Here is a 25401-nt window from a genome sequence, read left to right as displayed (position 1 = left end):
TTTTAAAACTGCGCCAGCACGGAGAGCTTGTGGCAATTTTCTATAGGCGAAGTGTATCTTGTGTAAAGGATAGGGCGGATATATTCACTGCTTTTCCGCAAATTGTTATTATTATTACAATTATAATTATATGACCACTTAAATGATTCATTATTTATGATGCAATTTATTTGATAATTATGAAAATAAAGTAATAACATTACTACTAAAACAAAAACACGTAACAAACAATCAGAAACAAGTAATTACAGCTTTTCGAAATAAAGCAGAAACTTTGCAGCATTAATTAAATCAAAACCAACAGAATCATTAGTGTTAATCTTTAATACCACCTTAGAAAGTAGCTTCGTATGTATATATGTATGTTTGTGTGAGGTATATATATATATATTAGTAGTTGCAACGAAACCACTTCCACATGCTTCACATAGTTACGCCTCGAACGTTTTCCTTTTTCATGTTAACCTTTTCCTTCCTTCTTTTGCCTTCTGAATGTGCGCGATCCTTTTTTTCTTCATTCTATTTCGTCCTCACCCGTATAGTACTTTTCGAGTTTTTCGCATTTCTTTCAAAGCCGCACACACACAGACACGTCAACGAGCCGGAATAAAATCAAACGCTGTTTATTACATTCCCAATCGAGATTTACTTGAAAAGGAGTGAGAAATGTCTTTGCTTTTTACTTCCTCTGCGGTTTCTTCTTTATAGATAAATGTATTCCAAATAGGAAGACGGTAATTTCAACTGATTTGATTAAGTTATAAGAAAATTCACTATTACTATTTTATTCATTTTTTTTTCTTATAATCTTTAATTGATAGATGTTCAAAAAAGTAACGTTCTATTTACAACAAAATGTTGAATTTTCTAATAGATTATTCAATTATAAAAGCATATTGCAAAAAAGAAAGTTATGACAATACTTATGAAAAAATTACAACTAATAGCTGAATCTAATATAACAACAAAATACAACGAATATTATAAAGCTTTTAGAATTTGATTATATTATAATCATCAGCAACTGATTATCTGATATTACTTATAAAAATTAAAAAAATATTGCAGTAATTTGGTACAATTTCTTAATTTCTAAACAATGATCTACTTTTCAAGTTTTAAAAATTTTGTAACCAACCAACAACCTTAAATAAATACTTGACAAATTAAACCTTTCACATATGAAAAGACAATATTCATATATTCGATATTATTTTAAGAAAGCTAACTAAATTCCTTAAATAATGAAAATATTAATTTCGAACTTTCAGAAAAAAATATTCTAATTAGGTTTATATAGACTTAATAAAATATTAGAACTAAATACAATTTTGGATAAAAAAAAAGAAAAAGCTGAAAGTCTACACACGTTGCATCAAATTAATGCGAAGAAACTTTGTTCTCCTTGTCTAATAGAGAAATATCTAAACATGTAAGCCGAAGACAAGTGTTAAAAAGTATACTTCTGTATTTACGCTAATAAAAAGGTTTATCAAACGTAATGTGTCGATTAGATCAATATAAGTAGGTGATTTTTGAAAGGAAAAACCAATGTTGTTCGACGTGAAAGAGTTGCGTCAGGGGAGTAGTCTTTTAATTAATTTGTCACGAGAAAAAAATCTTCTATTGACAGTGAATGTTGTTAAAGGCCTTTCATTAAAGTGCATGTGTGTTTGCTGGTGTTCTATGGTACAGAACGGTTCGGATCCGTTTGATGTTTCGAATGTGCAATGGAAGGCAGGAGAAAAAGGACGTTTTCGGTCCCATTGGGGGGCTTCGTGCATCAATTCATCGCGTAAATCGTGCGATGCGAAAAGAGCATAAAAAGGGGCAATGCGATGCCAAAAAGGATTCCGTATATAAACGGGAAGATGAAAAAAAAAGAGAACACGACGAGGACGACGGTACACATGGGGGAATAAGAAGAGGAAGAGGACGACGGTGGATGTCTACAAAAAATAAATACAAATAAAAAAAGAGCAAAAAACAGAGGCAGCACGAAATTCGAATAAAAATGCGTGTCTCATGCAAGCCATAAAGCCTTTTCAGTACGCCATATAGCACACGATTCAATGGCAACTTTGTGATGTGCGCCTTTCCAGTGCCCTTTTTGCACGCGAACCGGCTAATGATAACTATTAAATTACTTTATCATGATTTGCCATTTATACACTTAAATTATATAAGCCGTTTTTAATTCGCCATGCACGCATCGTGAAGCTACATTCTTTTTTCTCTTCCATCCATACAATAAATCTTCCGCATTATCCTCGTCAACAACCATCATATTGTGACCAAATTAGGACGGATGTCTAGGTTGGACCACTAATGTAACTTGATCTATTATTGTCTTTAGACATAATTAAAATAAAATATTTTAATATAAAGTTAACAAACCTAAGATTGACCCAAATTATATATATAATAGTCCTGTGTATGTTATTATAAAATAAATATTGTTCATTATTATATACTAATATTATATTTTCAATTATTTAACAAATTTTCCTTATTTTGGACAAAAAGTTGCCTAAATTGGACCGATCTAATTTGTGAATAGTCCAGAAAGCAGTCACAACAATAACTAGTTACTATAAGTCAAAATTTGAAAAAAATGATGTTTTATTTCATATACAGATGCTTAACAAGAAGATACAAAGTCCAAAATGAACATTTGCTTAAATTTTACTTAAAAATACTATACTTAAACAGTAGTTCACCCTAAGAAACCAGTTGCTTTGATTGGACCTTTTACATAATAATTTACATCATTTTGAAGGTGAAAATAATAATAACAGTTCCTTATACATTCTGATTAAATTAATTAATGTTTAATAAAACATGTATAGATGTTCTTATATTTCTCATTTATTTTAAATATTAATTTATGCCATGAGATTAATACCATCCTAAAACCCACATAAACCAGAAATATGACCAGTTGCGTATATTTGGTAATATCCTAACTCAAAGTCAAGTCTTGATATTAATCAATTCATTTGATAGTTATTGCTATGCGCGTTCTTCTTTTGCAAGCCTCGTTATCCGGTGCAGAATCAGCACGCAAGTGTTAACAACACCTTCTTTGATACCATTCGGAAATATGATCGTAAATTTCCTATGTTAATTGCTCTTAACATTGTACAATATTTATGAAGCAATAATTACATATTATCATCATTAAATTACAATTTGCATTTACAAATCAATGCGTATCAGTATCGGATCAAATTTGGTAAATATTTTTAATTAATTATAATTAATTGCGAAACTGGAGCAGCTACCGGTTTCGAACATATTACACTTATTCGCCGCTAAAGATAAGTTACGCAACCGCAGGTGATAATGACCATAATTACCTTTTAAATAATATAAATTGTTATTTAATGTTAGGCGCGTTGGAACATGCGTTTTCTTATTTCAGCATTGCGTAATAAATTGCTATAGTTAGTTTTAATTATATTTACAATTAATTTCAACTATGTCTCATGTATTAGCTGAAATTAGGATTATTTACAAAAACTTTCCAAAGAAAAACTTTTTACATAATTTAAATTTAATCCATTATTTCTTATCATTATCACATATGATTCAAATTTACAACCACATGATGGATTATTACTTCATGGTACATATGTCAAAACAGATTATTTCCTAATGAAATTTGACAGTAGCAGATATAAATATGCGGGTAATTAGTTTTGGCAAAATTCCGAACTATCTGTAACAGGACTAATCGAGGACTTTATCATCGGATAAAAATAAAGTGCAAAAAAGAAATTTTGTTTTGAAATTTTCAAACCGGAATTGTTGTTCTAAATTATTTATGTATTCTAAATAAAATCAAAACAAAATGATTTATATTACTGATAACTTTATAGTTAAGTCGTAACAATCCTAATAAATAGGAAACAACAAGTTTCTAATTCACAAAGTTTCAACGTGTTAGTTAATATTTCCAGTCTAAACATGTATACCGAAACCATAAGTAATGTCATAGAAGAAGTAAAGTGCTGTACCTCTTTATAAGGAAAAATCAATTTACATATGCATAGAACGCACGTGTAGGAATCATACACTCTATTTTTTTTTAATTCATCGTCCTGTTGCATTGTCCTTCTTACATTTTTATTTTGCATGTTTATTTATTTATATAGATTTTTTGTTGGAATCTGCCGAGACCATAAATCTTCGTTTTTCTAGTCGTGAGCTGAACAATTTCGCTGTTTGTGTGGGTTCGCGAACTTCCCTAGACATGTTTCGAAGACAATTAAAAAGGCTTTATATAAATGGGCCTCAGAGTGCTATAAATAAAAATCCACGTCCTGACTACGTCCTTGCTGTCTCCGTTCCATTCCGTCTCTATCCTTTTCTCATTCTCTTCTCCTGGCTCTACACATCTCGATCCTTGCAACCATACTACTTTGTTCACTGTAGGCAGCCGAAAATGCTGGAAATTATCTCTGACCAAGATAAGGCCAATTAAAAGGCATTTATCGGCGACTGGGAATTATCAAATGTAATTTATTGCACACTTAATATTATAAATGGCTTAGAAAATTGATCATAAACGTCGGCCGATCGTCCATCCCGACCAACTGAAGTATTTATGAAATCGAATGGGGGAAGCTTAAATACAAATAAAAGGAAGAGATATGAAGAGAAGAAAAAGTAAACAGCATGCACAATCAATTAAAACCAATTTTAGTTTATTCCGTGCGCTTCCTCTTCGTGAATATTTTATTTTCGTGGTCGCAATTAAGCGAATCCGAGCATTCCGAACGTCCTTTTAATCTCCCATTAAATCTCACTTAAATCCACACAACGACCACGACAAACGACCATTACGAAATCTCTTGCATTGGTTTTTTTGTCATTATTTCGTATTATCATTGTAGCCAAGCGGCATTACTGGAATTGTAAGAAGGATTCGTCGTGTTGTAACTATACACTCAATTTAGTTTCAAATTAATTGTCTGTCAGGAGATTAGTGAGAAAATACGTTTAAAAAATAAACATGTGAGATTTGCTGTATTAATTATACATTATTAATTACTTACAAGACAAGCTTTTCTAAATGAAAAATGAATTTTTAAATGTTTTTTTTACAATAATTGTACATTTTTTATGCATAAACTTTCATATACAATTAATCATTAAACAATTACTTATTTCCAAGAAGAATTCACGTGAATAATTGTTATATTCTCAAATATAATCAAAAAATACTTACATTTCATTTTAAATTTCGATATTACGTTCATAATGTTACAGCTTCAGTCCTTTCGGCAATCTTAAGAACTTAACTTAACAATATAATTTAGAATGCAATTCGATTTTGATAAACAGCATAAAACAAAATAATGATAAAATTAAGAAATGTTTACAAAAGCTAATCTAAACCAAATTTCATCGTTTTTGCAACTACAAAATTTATATGTCACGGTAAAAGTACATAATCAGTAAATGTATACATTTCTCCGTAAATCTGAGCTTGGTCGGTAAATGTATGTTCAACTTACATTTATCCACCATTTTCGGGAAATGTATACTTGTATACATGTAAAAGTAAATAAATAAAGGGTTTTTAATTTTTGTGTGTTTTCAGTATTATATGACAATAATAATAGTAATGTAATATTTGGAGAGAATTTAAAACAAAATACTTACTTACAAAATTGTGGATTGTGGTAAATTTGGAATATTTGACATAACTCGATCTACTATAAGCTTAAATAAGTTCTTAATTTAACTATTAATATGTTAAAGTGCATTCGTTTTTTATCGCTGTTTCGTATAGTGCTTGTTGACTAGAAAAGCATACTAAGTGGTAATCGGGGGATTACTGTAAACTTGTGAAAAACCTAAGTAGCTTAAAATATAATTTAAAAGATTATTTCTTAATAAGTAGAAATTATCAGCAATCAACAGTTGTAGCAAGTATCTTGAAAACAGTAATTGAATGGGCCACTGAATGAATCACACCGAAACGTAAACCCGCTTGTATCCATTGCAAGAGGAAACTAAGAAAAAAGAAAGAAAAATATCATCTTACAATTTCCAAGCACACGACAACGCATTCCATGTTCCGTTTCTCCATATGGCAAACACATATTTTTTTTTAATTGGATTAGGAACAGCGCTTTTTCCAATCGTAGATCGCAGTCATCTCCTTAATACCCATTTAAACTTTTTCCGTAATTTTTCAATAAATCTTCGCCTAACAATGGCACTGAGATATTGTTGGCGCACAAAGGTAATTTTACCCTTAAACAGATCCACGGCATGCGAAGATATTCAGGGAATTCTACAGTCAATTTATACGGCATTTCATTACAATACCTTTGCTGCAAAATAGCCATCATTCCCAGCCGGAGGGCGCGCAAAACGAATCGACGATTGCGCAGATCTTATTCAACACTAATTGATTCCCATTTTCATAAGCAATAGAAAATAAAGAAAACGATTTGCACGTGTAGAGCTAACAGATAGCATTGAACATGGAAAATAAAATTAATTGTTTGTTGTAGTTACAACCAGTTTCTAAGCGTCGTAAAACAACCTTTTAGTTTCACATCAATATTTTCTATTTGAATTATGAAATTGCGTAAACTTGGCCATTGTAATACAATTTAATGGACAATATATTTAATAATAAACGCTTATTTTAGAACTTTCTTAGCAACAACTCAATAAATGTTATTAACACGTTATCTAATTTATATATTTAAACAAAATATTGGTAATACTTACTATTGAATGCTTGTATTAGGTGAAGTTAAAAGTTCTGAGCGTTTTTCATGATGATCACTCTATCCATATCTCACGATGTATACATGTATACACTACTTCAGTACCACTACGACTAAGGAGAAATCGTAGCAAGCGGCCAAAAAAGTGTTTTTTATAGACTCAATTCAGTATCGAATGCAACAGCAAAGCGTTGATTCCAACGTTTCGGTTCTGGTAATATGGACGTCGAAGATGATACACGTTCTGGTAGGCCAATCGTCGAAAATGTTGATAAAATCATGTAAATCGACGAGTCGGACCGGCATGTCGGACTTATTCCATTGCCCAGGAACTGAAAATTAGCCACAAAACCGTTTGGAACCATATGTATAAGGCTGGTGTCAAGAAGAAGCTCGATGTATAAGACAAAACGCTCATAACTTTTTACTTTACCCAATATTAAGATAAATAATACCAGTATTTATTGTAACAATCCCAAAAAAAACTTGTACAAAAACTGATTTGTATCAAGACATATAAAATACCGGTGGGATTATGGTTGTCGAGATTTTGATATAGTCGGGATTTCGATACAATCGGGATTTCGATAGACGGTATTTCGGTTGTCGGGCTAGCGATAGAGATCCATAAAATACAGCAATACCTCGCATAGTGCGGGTAATCAGTTTCACCCACATCCAAAACTCTTAGAAACCGGACTAATATAGTAAAGTAAAACCACATGAAAATAAACCGCACAAAAATAGACTAGACGTAATGGGAAACGATCATTTACGTATACAAAAATATGTTTTGTTCTAATTATTTTAATTCATTTTATTTTTAATGAATTAATTAGTAAAAGTAAAATGTAAATCAATGTTTTATAAAATAATAATTATTAATTCTTAAAACGCAAAAATTATATTCTTTAGAAATAAAAAGAATAGAATTTCAAAATGTTTCTTGTAACTATAAAAAAGTACTTATATAAGTAATCCTATTAAATGGATTACTTAATTAATATTGAAGTTTAGGGTTATAAAGTGAGATTTTCTAAGAATTTAGATTGAGCACGGTTTAATGAGCATTTGCTAATTGGAAAGTTTATTTTATTAGTAATTTATTATATTATGATTAATGATATATTTACTTAAATTTATTGACAAATTGAATCAATTATTTTTCTTTCTTACACAACATTACGTTTGATGTAAATCTATCCAATTAAATAAAATTAATTAAAAGAAGAAGTATGAGAAACATTAGCATAAACACATCTATTTAGAGAGTACAGTGGAACCTCGCTTAACGACCACCTCGCATAACGAGCGAAATAAATTGTAAGAAAAATGACTCGCAAAATGGAACGCATTATCGTAAATAACATTAGTTTATATGGGGAAAATTGTTTCACTATACGAGTAAAAATTATACTTGTAAAGCGAGGTTCCACTGTATTTTTGATTCAATAATAATAAATTTTGAACCATAAGATGCAATTTTTCAAAATTTTTAAATCAATCAATTTTGATGTAATCAAAAAATACGTTAAGACACAAACATATTGGGAGAAAAACACATTTTTGATCTAATTCAGAAACAAATCTCTAAATGTATTTATTTCCACAAGAGTTAAGGAAGAGTTAAAGTTATTTCAATCTTTGTCAAGTTTAATCTATGATCTGTCTACAATGAATTAAAGAAGTACGTAAATCGGTACATGCTATATATACAAAGAGGTATCAGTGACATTGCGAAGAAGCGCCGTTAGGATATGAGAAAACTCATTTAAATGCTAGCAGTCGCTTAAAATCGCAATTAAAGACAACTTATACAAGCGTCAAAGCCGTCGAAGAAAAACATCTTTCCGGCATTGCGAGTAATTATTACACTTACTACACATTCCAATAAAATAAATACAAATTGAAAATTGAATTCACGCGTAGCGATTACGAAATATTTGGAGAGAACTCGAACCGTTGAAAAGTGATTTTAACGCCTGATCGAGCGGCCAATCTGTCGAGAATTTTTATTGGAAATTACGGTTTCAAATTGAAAGCAACTGTTATTTATTTCTATTCGCATTGCCGATGTGAATTGTGTGTGAATTCGGCAATTTGTTGCAAGCAATTGGTATAACTGAAATCACCTAACTATGGAAATATTAATTGATTTGGTGGGTAATAATAAATCATGCTGTTTCGAATGCATCTTATATGGAGGAGGCAGCATTTGCAATTAGCATAACGAACATTTCGTTCATTCGTTCTAACAGTTAATAATAATAACAATAATTAATTGATTTTTCCTGGTTCCACGCTGGTTTCTCTCCGTTTCGCCAATGCACGGAGGTCAGTTGTTGCATCAAATTAGTGTTTATTAAGTGAGCATACATTGAACTGTCCGCAGGTATGGACGATCTTGTTCATCATGTTCAATCTATCATCATCTGAAGGCATGCCGCGGAATGATACGAGGAAAACTTGACAGCTTCCGCGCTTATACATTCATACATGAGACGCCAATGTCTCTATCTTTTTATTTCGCAGTCGCCTTTTCCATTAAAGAAAATTTACGCCGAACATGATTTACAGTTACGCGCTATATTGGAAATAAGAAAAAACCTAATCACACATCTCGCATTCTCCCATTACCTTACCTCTCACAATCATCTTTATATTTTCTTAATTGCAATTACAAATCCGCAATCTCAAGAACTGTCGAATACTCTAATTATTTCAACATATAGATGAATAGCAAAAACAAACAAATGTTAAAGTCTCTTTGATCTTGATTGATTGCTACATAAATAATTAAATAGTAGTTTTTCTTCTCGCCTCTTTTTATTTAAACTTCACATTTACTTCCATAATTTCATCAATGTCTTTTGCCATTACAGCGCATAATCATGTTTGATCGATACCATTTAAGGTATACATTTCAATAATTGATTTTAAAATTTATTAACCGCTTTTTCAACAATATCTATTTGATGTGATTGAATTTAGCAAAGAAACGAAAGGGACTGTCATAATATTGTAATTGATTATAGTAGACATTTGAAACAAAAAGATGTACGTATAATTTTTATGCTTTATACGTCTTGATATTTGTTTTTGTTATTATATGTTTAAGTCATTTTAATAAGAGCAATTTGTATTCTTTACAAATAACTGTGGATTTATTATATTTTTGTTTCAATTCAACGATTTTTTAAAGAAAAAACTTAACTTATTAAAAGATATATATTAATTTAACATGAACATGATTCACCATAATTGGAAATATCTATAATTAGATGATTTTATAAGCTTTTATATAATACGAACGTGCGAAATTCCTTGCACGTAATTTAATTTCTTCAATAATATAAATTACCTGTTTTTGCAAACTCGTGATCAATTTAATATGAAATCTGTTAAAAATATTATTTAAATCACTATTTTCATTATTGTTTACAAAAATAAATAAATCACTACTAACTTATTACAGTTTATGGTGATTTTCTTTGTAAATTTTTTATAAATTTTCGATTCACATTTTTTGTATAGATTTTTTCATGAATATGGTAAGAATTAGATAAAGTGTGGCATCTCCGTTTACCATAAAATAAAGAACTTGACATATAATTACTATGAAATAGTATCTGGAGAAATAAATGTTTCTGGTAAAATTTTAATCCAATCCAATAAAACAGTGTTGGAAGTGTTCAGAGAAAGGATCGAAATTATAATTACTAACATAGAAGTTAATATTGAAACCAGCAAATCGAGCATACAAATTATCCAAAGATTTCAATCAATAAATTTTATCATATAGATCAATACCAACGTTTAATAGCAGATACGAAAATAGACCAATCACATACCAATGCCCTGGTTATTAACCTGCTTGATAACAGCAAACCAACAAATAGACTTAAACTTTAAATCACTCGATTTATTATATAATACTAAACATCCACCAGAAAATTTTGTTAGAAATCACAAGTATATTGAAAGACATAAGTTCTGCCAATGGAATTTATATAAATTCTTAAATAATCATTTCAGTCCCATCTGACATAAATCGTATATTATGATAGATTTAAGATTAAACCGTAAATTCTAGACAGAGATAATCATCAAGGATAAATAATTTAAGGGTCTAAACAAGTCAAAATTATAATATTAAGAAGATTTTTCATTTTCTAGATTAATTTATATCTTTCAATAAACACATTAAGTATATTTATTTACTCGACACAAAACTACTTCTCCAACAACTTTATTTGAAAATTGCTGGAAAGAATCATGCAATAGCTTAAATTAAATATGTATGTAATTAAATAGCTTTAAATTTAATTGTTAATTACTGGAATTGCTTTAATGAATTCTTATAATAATAAGTAGTTACTGTTTACTTCGAAAATATAGTGTAACATAAATTATAAAATAATTGAATTCTGTTTACAGGAAAACAATCACTTTAATGTATGTTTATTATTACATTTATTTATTATTTACTGTTAAACTATAAAGTACAAATTAATGTTTTATAAAACAATATTAATAGAAATAGATTTAGAACTTTCAAATTATGTTGACATTATTATATTAAAATGAATTATATATAAAGTTTAGCCTAAAAAAAATAAAATTATTTATTTTTGAAAATGTTATTATTTCTTGAATTGTGTAATTCAATTTTGAACATAATTGATCTTTCCTCGATTAGTCCGGTTTTACTTAGTCTCGGATATTAGCAAAACCCATAACCCGGACAATGCGAGGTATTGCTATTTAGATTATTATGATATAATGTAACTATAGTAAGCTCGCTTCGATTAACGCTGATTTGCTCTAACGCGTTTTGCTGGAATCCTTAAAAAGCTCAAAATTTACCCGGATTCAAAGTATCGCGGAATGTCATCGATTCGTATATAATACGATTATTCCCGAAAACGTAGCGAATTTTTCCTCAAAATCTATGCTTGTTTGAGATGTAGATGAGCAGGATATTAAGGAGTTACTGCAGGTTTCTGACCTTACCAACGACGACTTTCAATAGTGATTATGAAGACGATGAACCAAAAGCACATGGCTACAGATTTTCTTAAAAAAAGTTTAGAAACGATAACCGAAATCGTTGATCAAATTATAGCGAATGGTTCATATGTTGACAGGAGTGCAAAAGCAAAAAGAGCAGGCGAACGTACAAAAGCCTGCTACCATCAGAAAGTGACATATGACTCAAAAATATCACAAGAGCCAAGACCATCATGACAAAAATAAACTTAATATTTTTCTATGCAAATGTTTGTGTTATAGAAAACATAGATTATAATGCAAATTACTATAAATACAACTTAAAATTAAAGCAAAATTTGTGTTTCCGTTTCCCTATTTGCTATGTTTTCAGGAATACATCTAAAGTGCTAAACGAGGTCTTACTATATACAGTATATATACTATTTATAATAAAAATCTATGAATTTTAATAAGAAATTAAGTCATTTCGGATAACATTGACGTAATTCGCTCCAGTGAAATCGGATTAAAATATATTTTAGTAAGTACAAGAGATTAGCCTAAAAAGTCATTGACGTATAATAATTGTTGTTAATTTGAAATATTTGTATAATGTTTTTTTTTTTCTATAGAGATCAGACTATTAGAAATTTGATGGCATTTGGTTTCAGTCATTTCGAATTACGTTGACATGAAGAAATCGTAGTGAAATATCTCTGAGTAAGTATAATAGACCGTATCCTAAAAAGTCATCGAGGAGTAAAAGAGGAACGAAACGGCATCCAGATGGCTGTGATTACAAGAAAATGGTGTCTTTCGTAAAACAAAGGCGCTTAATAAATAGAATCGGTCATGGATTATTAAAATTTCCGACCGCTCTAGGGAGAAATGATGGATGGAGGATGTTCGAATCAATTTAAATTGATATGCGGGATACGACGTACGATTTTCTGAAAGCAAACAGAATTACGGCGATAACCATCTGGAGTGTTTTGTATTATATTTAATTCAATAATTCAAGTGGAATAATGTCGACAATGGAGAAACACAAGAAGATAAAAAAAGGATTTAGAAGAGGCGAAAACGCATACAAGAAAGGTGACCAGGAACTAATGGTTTCCTTTATAGTGTTAGCTCCTTGAGACTTAACTGAACAAATTTCTGCTCCACAAGTTTCATAGATCATAATTTCGTGTTTACCGTAAATCCGAATGCAAATAAATCTCGTTTTCTCTCTGTACCATTTATTTTTGCGCTAATTACTTGCGCACGATATTATTACATAATCAGAGCGATTACCATGTATTCGTGTTGCTTCTCTTTTGTATTTCCTTCGATCGGTTCGGATGCAAAACGTAACGGAGCATCGGAAAATGTATGTTTTAATATTTAACGATTTTGCATTTTCAAGTGAAATAAAAACATTCCTCTCGCATCGACGTATTTTATTTCCCGTCTCGTGTTTCCTTCACGGAGATTTATATATTTTATTTTAATTTTGCAAAAAGGACAAGTTATAATACCTCTTGCATCGCTGCACGTTATGTATAATACGAAATGAATTTCATACAACTGCTAGAATCTCGCAACTGGAATTATAATCAGCATTACAGTAATTAGTGTAATCATTATGTTTATGCTGCATTATATTAATTTGCAAAAACAATTAGTAAACAATGTAATTGCTTCCTATTGACAAAGATTTTACATTTTATTATTTCTTGGTAATTAAACACTGTAAAATGTTTGTTACAAATAATTTGATTATTAATTGAAATAATATATTTAATAAGAAAATAATTAGATTTACTTTTTATAGATAATTTTTAAGATATTGAATGGAACGTCCAGAAAACAATAGAAAAACATATTTTCTAAAATATTCCATATTATCCAAATTAAATACAAGTAAAGGTAAAAAACATATGTTTTTACTGTCATTATCACTTTTTGTAAATTATCCTTTTTTCGATTTGTATCAAATATGTAATATAAAATCAATAAATTGATTTTATTTGGACAATTTAAAATAAATTTTAAAAAATATTAAAAATTAAATATAATTAAATAATTTATTAATTATACTGTAATTAGGAATACAGTAAAATTTTAAATGTAATGCGCATACTTAATTCAACCACAAATTACGTCGTAAAACGTAAATTCATTTTTAATTTGGATACTTAACTTTTCATGATTTTAAATTAATGAAAAAATTAATATGAAACTTCTACTTAAATACAATCACAAATATTAATAGGTAATTGTAGAAAATACTACTCCGCACAAAAACACAAAACTTATTTTATTTTTATTTAGTTTTTCTAACAATACATTTAGTGTTAAGACAATTAATATCAAAATAATCATATCAATAATTTTTAATATTACATACATTTCTAAAATAAAATTTAAATTAAAAAAATTAAACGAAATTAATAAATATTGCATATATAAAAATTTAGTTATAAAAAAAGAAATGTCTACTTCAATAATAAAAGAAATTATTTTCATAGATTCCATAAATAATAAGATGTTACAGCAATATTCCGGTTATTGGGTTCAATATCCTGAATGCTTGAAACCGGACTAATCGAGGACTTTAAACATGTAATTATAAAATATTTTTGTGATTAATTAAGATTTGATTGAAATTGCTGTACTTATTTTTGTTTCGGTTTCAGTACATTACAATGCAAATCTTTGGAAAAAAACAAGTAATTTTTACTTATAAAAGATATATAGGTAAAATACTTATGACTACATTTCAATTTAGATTTCATAATATTACTTTGATTGACGTTCACTGTTGAACTAAAGTGAATACATAAGTATCTTCATGGTTAAAATGCACATAATTGCATAATACATTTGAAAATATTCTTGTAATACACGTTGATCGTTTTGCTTATACATGCTGTTTCTTTTAAATTAATCTTAATCTTAATGTTTATTTCATAGGGTTTGCCAATTTTTTTTGTTATTTCACATATAATACATATGCAGACCGTAAATAAAATGCACTGTGTTTCCGAGACAAACACAATGGGCACATATAGAATCGTTAAAGTGTGATTCTAACGCCCAAACGGTCAGTTTCATAAACATCGCCCATACAATTGTCCGAGAAAAATGATTATTTCCACTCAATTAGCTTACACCTCTCTTCACTCCCTTATCTGAGCTCGACTCCTTCTTCATCTACCTGAGACCGGAGGAGACTGGTAGAAAATAATAAAAAGAGAGCGTGATTCAATGTAATTACAGATTTCACTCCTACGCCCAGGCAAACATCACGAGTTTTCATAAAGCACGGCCCGTTTCAGCGGCGCGTATATCTCACTTCATTTTGTTCTCTCTCTTTATATTCTCATTTTTTTTCGTTGTTGTTGTTGTTCATTCTCGATCTTTGCTTTCAGCCTGAAAAGCCGCCTTTAATTGGATGGGAAGAATTGAAATGATGCATTAACTTCGATGCCCGAAATCGTAAAACCCACCAGATAAATGCACTTTTATTGAGGATCTTACCTTGCGAGCTGGAATTCCTGCTTCGGCTGCTCCGGCTGCTGCTCTTCGACGCCGCCTCGACTACTTTGCTGAGCCTCTTCTGTAACGCTTCCTTCTCTCGGTATCTACAATTAAAAAACGTGACTCAATACAACAAACAAATGCAATTACACAAACACAACAACGGGGAACGCTTGAAAATTGGTAAATTATGAAGGAGGAAGTGAATGGCAATTAGATCCGTTTATCTCGCAACACGTAACATCAGCTTATTTAGTACAAAAGATGGCTCACGAATGTCCAAATATTTTCTATTGTTGTACTTTAATTATGTAAACACATATCTTCAGGTCTTTTATATTCACAACCAACCATTCACAAATATACATGATAATTATCTTTACTTCTATCAATTATAAAAATCTACACTCTATTTTTTGTATATTTATTTTAATACAAATTCTCAACGAAAATTTACATTTTCAGTGGTGAGAAATATATTTTACAATCATAAATTATTAACAATACTTCATCAGTAATGTTTGTAACTTTCAAAAGATTTCCAACACAATTGTCTATGAACCACAAATTACTTTAAAAATCTGTATCAGCTTTAAAACGTATTATCTTATATACAATAATAGTTTGATAAATATAAGTGTATGGAGTAAATTTTATTAATTGTGCTTCTGTTTTTTCAATCAAAAGAAAATCCATTTTATCACCCAACCAAATAAAAATATACAAGACAACCATTGCTTAACTTTTGTAAGTGGCAATACCTTAACTACTTGAAAATTGACATCATCATTAATAAATTACTTATTCTAAGGAAAATTAATTTAATATTAAAATACGTATATTATTATTGCTATTGTTATATATTATTGAAATGTATTTAATAATTAGCAATTTATTTGAAAAATCTATCGAGTGCAATTATTGATGATTTTTCTAAATTTTTCTATAATTTTTGGCATAAATATTAGGAAGTTTCATAAATTAATAAACTTTAAACATATATTATATGTATGTTGTCTTGTATTTAAAGCTGTGAAGATGCATCCAAATATGATGAAAACATATAAGGACATTCCTTTTTCAATAATTTACCAGCATCAACAACCGTTACTAAATAGCTTTCTTTGGGAGGATAATTTTAATTGCATCCTATTCTTTTCGTTTAACTTTTATTATTGCAATAAATATAACATTTATTTATTACACTTGCAAGAGATACAAATCTTTTTTCTCTAATAATATAACTGTATTTAATATATATTGCGATGCATACGGGTTTTTAATGAAATACATCATTTTTCTCTAACTGTATTCACAATTATTTTTTTCATTTGACATGTTTATATCTAAGTACGACATGGATGAACAATGCTATGAAAATTAATTAATAATAGCAAATATTTTCAGAAATTTCCATATTTACTCTTAATTTTTTGTAATTATTGAATTTGGTCTAATTGGCCAATAAATCATAATCGAATTGAATATTTAAGAAATTTGATCAAGTTTATTGGCAAATTAACACAATTTCATTGAATTATATTTTAATTGAAAAACCATATTTATTATTACAATACTAAAATACGTAACAAACCATTGTTCTATAGAACAAATAGATTTTTTTTAAATAACTTATTCATTCAAAAAGCCGCGTGTGCTCTTTATATTTAATTATAAAAAATAGTACAATACGAAAAAAAACAAATATTTGGGAATGAGTCTGGATAAATATTGACACAAAATATACATATAAAAATAGGATAGGCATCATAAAGCAGGGATTGTGGAACTTTTTTTTACCTATTACCTCAAATTATATATTCCTTGATCTCGTCTTTTACATTTACCATTAAAAAAACGAGATGGGTGAGACTATGAAAAGTGGTAAAGTCGTACTCGACCTGAGTGGACGTTAAGCTAGAAGGAAGGCCATCATCATGAACAACAATGGTACATTTGACAAACAGTACGAACATGCTTTGATCGCTGGAATCGACCACTGTCCAAGAAAAGTGCAAAATCAGGATCCACATTGTATTGAACTACAATCACTTAATTCCCACTTGTTACACCGTCGACCTTCCATCAGAGAGCAAGATCTCGATGAAGGACCTCTAGGATCCGAGGAAAAGTATAAAATGGGAAGGAATAAATGGTTCTTCCAGAAACTGAGGTTCTAGATTATGACTCTTTATATTAATGTAAAAAACTTGATTTTATGGTTGTAGCAAAATACATCAACTTCCTCCTCAATAATTTATAATATCATATTTGTGAAATTCCTTATGACCACCAATAATTTCTTTTTTACAGCCTACACCTGTCATAAATAAAGCCTGAAATGTAACAATCAGACTTGCTTTCAGACTAGTTTTGTATATTAGTAAAAAAAGTATTATATAAACATGTACCATGTAATATACTATTTGATGAAAATATATAATAATGTAAATAAATTTAATTTTGTTATTGCTATTGAATATTTTAGAACTAGTTTTGTTCATTTTTTTTTGGGTATTTAGCTAGTAGGTGCCAAGAAGCTTATTTAAGAAAACTACACACTACAAGTTTTATCCAGACCATATAATTTATACCTAAATTTCCTTTTTTTTTATTATTGGTCATAATAATAGAATAGATAATAATTAATTAAAAAAAAGAAGATAATTCTATATATAAAGGAAAAGGAAATGGTTTATTACATTTTTGGAAGTTTCTCATGTGAATTAAATAAAATGGTATTTGTTAGCAGATGTTCGTTAGTTTTTGTATAGTCGTATAAAAGGCAGAAATAAAGTGAAAAGTGCATAGGGTTTTTCACTTATCTTCGAGGACGATCAACCCTCGAGACGTCCGAGCAATCTTAATTGACGAGCGAGCACACAATTAAAATTTCATGTGGTTTAACAACTGTAAATCCTTATTAGGTCACGTAACACAGTTCCGTTGGCCTTTTAATTAAACGCTCCGATCCGTTGACTCTTTTTCGCGCATTTGAATTGTACCAGTGGCATATCGAATCCAATCCTTTTTTCCTCTTCCTCGACTAAAATGATGAAATAAACCTGAACGGACAGAAACGGATTCTAATGGCGCAAATGTCTCAAATCATAATTATAACAGGTTTTCGACTGCTGTCTTCCATAAAAATAAATCAACGCGATAAATGGAAGTACCGGGGATGGATGGATGCGTGCATGTTTTATCCACGCCAAGTGGCGACAATAAAAATGCGGTTTTATTGCTTCATCTCAATGTCGTCAATGCTTTTACCCAAATAAAAGAGCGAGAGGAAGATGTAAAATGTGAAGAAGAAAAATATATATACAACGAACGTTATCAAATATGTCTCGTGGTTCATTACTTGATATTGGGAATTGACTACCGGGGGGAAATAGCGATCTAACGAACTCCAGAATAAACGAAAGTAAACGTTTAGTTACAATAAAAAACATATATGTGTATCGACATTAAAAGGATCTCGGGTTTAATTAGATTTGTCTGCTGTATACCATTAGATAAACTTTCATTTTTAATTAAATAAATGAATTCACTGCATAATATATAGTAACAGTAACAGGAAATAAAACATTAACTTATCGAAAGGGAAATAAAATAAATTATTTTAATCTTCCAAAACTTTTCACAGGCAGATTACAATGAATAGAATATTATAAATGTTCTAGGAACTACATTTTAAAACTCTTTCATAAATTAAAGTCTAAAAACATTGATAGTTCTTGGAACTATCTTAAATTGAATTTTGCACACTGTAAGATTTAGAAAATTTAGTTAATAAAGAAAGCAAAGAAAATCAAGACGAAATTAAAGAAATTTCAGCTAAAAAAGTTAAGGACCCTTTGGTCCTAAGTTAAGTAATATAAAAAGTAATTAAATAATAATAAAAACTTTTATTTTTCAGTGAAAATAATCCTGATTAAAGAAGAGGTGTTATTGTTAAGCGATCAGTGTTAAATTTAATAACTTCACATAGGTAATTGTTTAATAACAGAGAAAAAATGCACAAACTATAAACTTTAGGCTCATATTTTAAAATGTGATTTCACTTTGTAAATTGATTGTTTATTTAATAAAACTTTTCTTTGTTCGAAAAAAGTTTTTGATTTTCTTTACGAAAGAAGATATTTTCATTCTGGCCATAGTATTTTTATGTCTGAAAAAGAAGTTTCGCGTAACAAAGTAACTTAGTGATATGCATACTATTCGTTAATCGAGGTATTGATGTATTATAGATTATTGTAAAAATAATTGGTAGAACAAAAAGTCGATCTAAATGTATTTTTAATAATAAGATAAGAATTGCAATGTTCGTTAATAAAAAAACTAAAGCTTTTTTGTCTAATATAAATATAACGAATACAACGGATAATTTGCAAAAACATTAAATTGTGAAAATAAGTAGGAATAAGTAGGAATACCTTAAAAAAAATAGACATGTGACATAAATGAGATGAGGTATCAATTTTAAAATTAGAAAAATCACTTAAAAAAAAGAAGTACTTGAACGCTACATATAAGGGATTCCAAATAATTGGAGTAACTAGAAAATCCATGTACAAAGAACAAAACATTATTTTTAATTAAGTTTATATAGACATCCCCAATAAAAGTGCCGCATTTAAATTTGCTGCCTTTTTTTTGTATAAAGTTGGAAGATCTAAAATATATATAAATCAAACTCATTTTGAAATTTGTAAAGTTGAAATATTATACGTTGCATAAACTTTCAATCGAAATAATATTCGAAATGAGTCAACAATTCGAAGATAAATTTAAAAAAAATGTGGAAACTGATTCGATTTTGGATAATAAGAATTGGATAAGAATAATTAAAAGTTTCAAGAAAAATCAATCTGCATGATTTAATTAAAGCAAGAACTCAAACGAATAGACATAAAATGACATAATCGCAACATTTGTAATTTATATCGAACTCAAAATATTATCACTTTTCGAATAAATAATCCATACAATAAACTAAATATTGGTGTTGGTGCATAATTATCAGAAAAAATGTTGTTTTCTTAACTTTATTTAAAAAAATAATATTTGCAAATAAACATTTAAAAAATGTGATTTTAGAATTTTTATGTTTCTTTTTTTATAATAAATATTGTTTAAAAACGCCTGAATATAATTAATTTTAATAAAACTTAAATTCCGCAGATGATTTGATTTGGAAACAAATATATGTAACAAGTATACTAAATTAAGAAGACCACTCAAAATACTATTTCGCCAACAAATAAATCTTATTCCTAAACATCCTTTTAAGACAATGATTAATCTAACTTCTAATTTCAATAGTTAGATATATTTTGGCTAATTTTTTAAATTTTGTATTTCGGTTGCTTTTGATAACAAAAAAAGAATTATGTACATTGGATAGTAGGATAGTTGGGGTCCCTATGTAAATTATATTTGGGGTCACAAATTTATCTATTTATATAATGTCTGTGTTAATTTATAGTCTGCCACTGATTATGTGCACCAACTGAAATTATATACACTACATTTAGTTCCTTATAGTTATTTACGCAAGTACACGCAATTTGTTGTGTCACCTTACAATAAACATGTAGTTTATACAGTACATGGTACTGAGTACTAAGTAGAGGATGTACAAGGCGTTCTAAATATAAATTGTGAAGGAAGCTATCAAAAGAAACAGTATCAGGTTAATGCAACATTTATGTTTTAGATACATTTCTAATGAACCATTTTAAATTCCTGAATCTAACTTTAAGATTGAATTAAAATTACCTGCATTTTATAGTAATAATAATAACAATACTTATTCCAATAATTATAAATTTTCATAAATAATAAAGTACAAAAACAAAACATGTATATGCAGAACATTTCTACAATTTCTAGCTTCTTTATAATTTACTAAGCACTTTTTCAACAAGAGTTAAGTAGTAGCATTTCTTATATAAATGTATTACTTTTCTCATTGATAAAAGAGACAATATAATTTATATTTTTTTAATATTATTCGTGCGTCATTCAGAAGCTACTTGTATCGTACTTGCATCACGTATTCAAATGAATTCAATCGTAAATTTTATCGCAATTTTCAATTTGTAAATTATGCACCGTCGTCCGATTTATTTAAATTTATGAAAATTGTTAATTGATAAATATGTAATGACCGTCGATAGCCACGAAATTGAGTTACTTTCTTCGTGGTCGTATTATGTATCTCGTACACATTCGAGCCACTTAGAGCTGATGCAATTAACGAATGGACGTCAATTAATTTATATACAATATTTATACGCGGATTCCGGCACATACCTGATTCAGCGCACAAACATAATATTGACACACGGCAAAGAAAATCTTTCCAATAACTTAATTAAATTCAATCAAGTGCAAGTCTCACTCTTGATATGTGAATCAACGTTTAATTTAATCGTTGAAGGATGTTAAGTTACCTTTCATTCTTACTTATTCTATTTGATCAGTAATTAAAACGTTTATGTTGTTTATGTTTATTTGCTTGTATCATTCTGTATCTACAGTTGAAGTGACATGAGATACAAATATTTATCAGAAGTACCAAGTGCAATTAGTTATGATAATACTGGAAATGAGATAATAATTGCAATTGCATAACTTAGTACAATTTATATATATATATAAGTTATCATGTCACAAATAGTGTGTATGCATTACGTTTATTAACACAGTAATGAGTAATTTCGGCCCGCGGGCCATATGTGGCCCTCCTGGAAGTTCTATATAGCCCGAAACAAATTTTAATGGTATAGAAAATTAAAAATGTAATGTTTTAAAACAATAAAGGACGTGATCTATTCTCTTATTTTGTTTCTTTGTCCCAGTTCTAAAAAAATAACCGTCATTGATCTAACCAGAAACCTATGATTAGTGTTAAATGTTTTACTAAAACTTATAATTTATTAAACCAAGTTATTTGGTATTTTTTGGAAACTTTTAATAATTATCAATTATATTTAAGAAAAAGCAACAGTTTTGTTTAAATATTATTATTATATGGAAATGTTACATTTTGTTTTTTTTGTATTGTTGCAGGAATTATATTTAAATAACTTTGGTTCAAATATATTTCAAAATAAAGAAAGATATTTTTCAGAAGATTTTCCACTGAAACTTTTGAATAATTGTAATTGAATGACATTGGTCCAAATTTTATTTCTAATGAAAAAATATAATTTTTTAAAATATTTCCTTGAACTTTGAATAATTTTCAATCATAATTGAATGATATTATTTCTAATATATTTTTTTAATGAAAAAATATGATTTTGTAAAAGTTAATTACCACTAAAACCTTTAAAAAATTTGCAATTATAAGTTAAGACCATTGATCCAAATATATTTTACAATGAAGAAGAATGATTTTGTAGACGTTTTTAAGATATTTCACTGAAACCTTTGAATAATTGTAATTGATTGACAACAGTGGTCAAATATATATTTCACAAAGAAGCAAGATGATTTTTCAGAAGATTTTCCACTGAAACCTTTGAATAAATGTAGTTGATTAACAACAGTGGTCCAATATATATTTCACAATAAAGTAAGATATTTTTTTCCAGAGATTTTCCACTGAAACCTTTGAATAATTGTAGTTGATTGACAACAGTAGTCCAATATATATTTCACAATGAAGCAAGTGGTTTTTACAAAGATTTTTCACTAAAAACTTTTAATAAATCTTGTATTTAAATAAAATGGATCCAAATATATTTTCCTAAAATTTGCCACAGAAACCTTTGAATAATTGTAGTTGATTGACAACAGTGGTCAAATATATATTTCACAATGAAGCAAGATGATTTTTCAGAAGATTTTCCACTGAAATCTTTGAATAATTCTATATTTCACAATGATTTACGATAACTCCAAAGATTTTCCAGATGTTTATATTTGTCACATGGCAATCATTACTTTCATTATCGAGAATTGGAAGTAATCCTTTTCTTAGAAATCCGTTTATGTTTTAATATAATTTATACTCATTCCTGACTAATAATAATAAGAATTTTATTGAAATTATGTATAAAATTAAAGTAATAAAAAAAATGAAACCACAAATTGCAGGACTGTAATTTATTAAATAAAAATAATCGTAAAATATGAAATGCACGGCCTTTTAAATGAGGCATTTATATTTACATTATTTACATTAAATGCATGCGGATTCGCTCGTTCGAATAACGCAAAGCCTTAAACAGATTTCCCTTCCTTCTGCAAAATCACCATATTAAGTTTAATAATGATAAATTGCCCGTGTAAATGCGGCTCGTTTTGTGTGTTTATTTTTGTGCAAACGAGCAACATACACTACACTCTCAGTTTCACTTAATAGAAATATATATATGTTGCATGAAGAACTGGAAACAATTTTATTTACTTTCATGAATATAACAAATTACAAATCAATCAAAATGAAATAAAAAATACGCATTTTTTGTTAATTTTTATGTAATTTTCGGTGGAATTTATATTATTTCACAAACACATAAAATGAATTTAGAAAAAAAAATCGGTATTACAGAAATAACTTATTCATGCCAAAATAATTATTTTAGTTTGAACCTAACACATTGTTTGCTGGAGACCTAACCTAACCTAGATATATAACAACTGTAAGAGAAAAAAACGCATGTTTTGTGTGTCCTCTCATTCGCTTTCTTGTTCCGCGTGAATTATGTAATTGTTTTCTTTTATCAATACGATTATTGAAATCAGTTTTAAAACAATAACTAATTACTAATTAATTTAGTATTTACATATAACAACTGTATCTCGTATATTTTATTTTCAACTTTTACCGATATACATAGGTAAAAGTATACATTTACCGGTAGAAGTATATATGTCACGCTGCTGTCAAATGTGTACTTAAATTTACCTACAAGTTTGTGTACTTCTACTGTAACATATACAAAATTACATTTGAAACTGAAGCAAAATTCTCAGAAAGCTTTTATAGTACAGTATAATGTTTGTATTCCTATTTTCTATAACCTACAAAAAGTATACATAGAAAAGACAAATAATATTATTTTTGCATTTATTGAATATATAAATATAAAATATAAAAATCAATTAAAATTACAAAAGAAATTATATAATTTAACAATTTTAATCAAAACCATGAGAATAAATATGGATAAAAATAAGATATTTTTTGACTATTCAAGAATTCATTTTTACACAATTTAGGGTAATTTAACCCGATTCATCAACTCTTCCAATGGAGAGTACATAATTATGCGAAAGTTGTTTTTGCAATGTTGTTATCAATAATTATTAAAGTAATACCATAAAAATATAATCTATACTTGAAGACATAAACTCGATGGCTTTTTTGTTCGAAATATGATATTAAAATAAATATTTCCTCTCACAACTGTAAAGGTATTAAATTCCATTAATTAATTATATAGTTTACAAAATATATGAATGGGAATATTGTACATAATTTTTGAATGACAAAAATAAATAATTTCATGAATCTACCTGTGGTAATAAAATATATTTGCAAAATAATGAATAGAGATGTTAATATTATTTGTGAAAATAATATTAATGTTTCCTGAAGTGGAACAAAGTGTAATTAATTAATGAGTTAGGTAACTACATGGAAGTACATTTATAATAATGTCGGAGATGGTTTTAAGGTCATTAATTTATTATTTTCCAACAGATTATTAAACGTAATTACATATTCTTAAGAAAATACAGCGCGCCGTTCTTTTCTCCTCTTCTCTTCTCTTCTCATCTTTTCCTCTCTTCACCACGCCACTTCACCTTCTTCTTTTCGAATACTCGTTCTTCGGTTCGATTAAACTCCTTAACGACAACGCATTTCCTAATACCCCGTTCATTATAAACGTTATTACTTAGGTTTCGGTTTATATCGAATTATCGGCTCAATAAAATTGAGGAAATGTGTAAACCTATACATTCGATTCTAAAGCGTTTGATTAAATTACAGAGAAAACATACTCAAAATATACTCAAATTTCATTTAAGTATTGATTAAATACTCCTTAAAGTAAATTAAAATTTATTTTTTTCGATTTAACAGACTTTTATTTGATTGATTATG

At 28.5% G+C, this 25401-nt stretch overlaps 1 protein-coding gene across 1 annotated transcript in view; it reads right to left on the bottom strand.

Annotated features, from left to right (window-relative positions):
- The window catches only part of LOC108565409 (unconventional myosin-IXa), a 90837-nt gene that overhangs the window by 61898 nt on the left and 3538 nt on the right, over positions 1-25401 (bottom strand). Inside the window, exon 2 of the mRNA XM_017924843.1 lies at positions 15273-15376. Within this exon, the coding sequence (XP_017780332.1) occupies positions 15273-15376 (104 nt within the window). The remainder of the gene's footprint in view (positions 1-15272; positions 15377-25401) is intronic.

This window comes from Nicrophorus vespilloides, unplaced genomic scaffold, assembly GCF_001412225.1.
Source record: "Nicrophorus vespilloides isolate i.1.1-1 unplaced genomic scaffold, Nicve_v1.0, whole genome shotgun sequence".
In the NCBI taxonomy this organism is placed as follows: Eukaryota; Metazoa; Arthropoda; class Insecta; order Coleoptera; family Silphidae; genus Nicrophorus; species Nicrophorus vespilloides.
The sequence above is the reverse complement of the archived record's forward strand: the minus strand, read 5'-3'. Positions and strand labels throughout refer to the sequence as shown.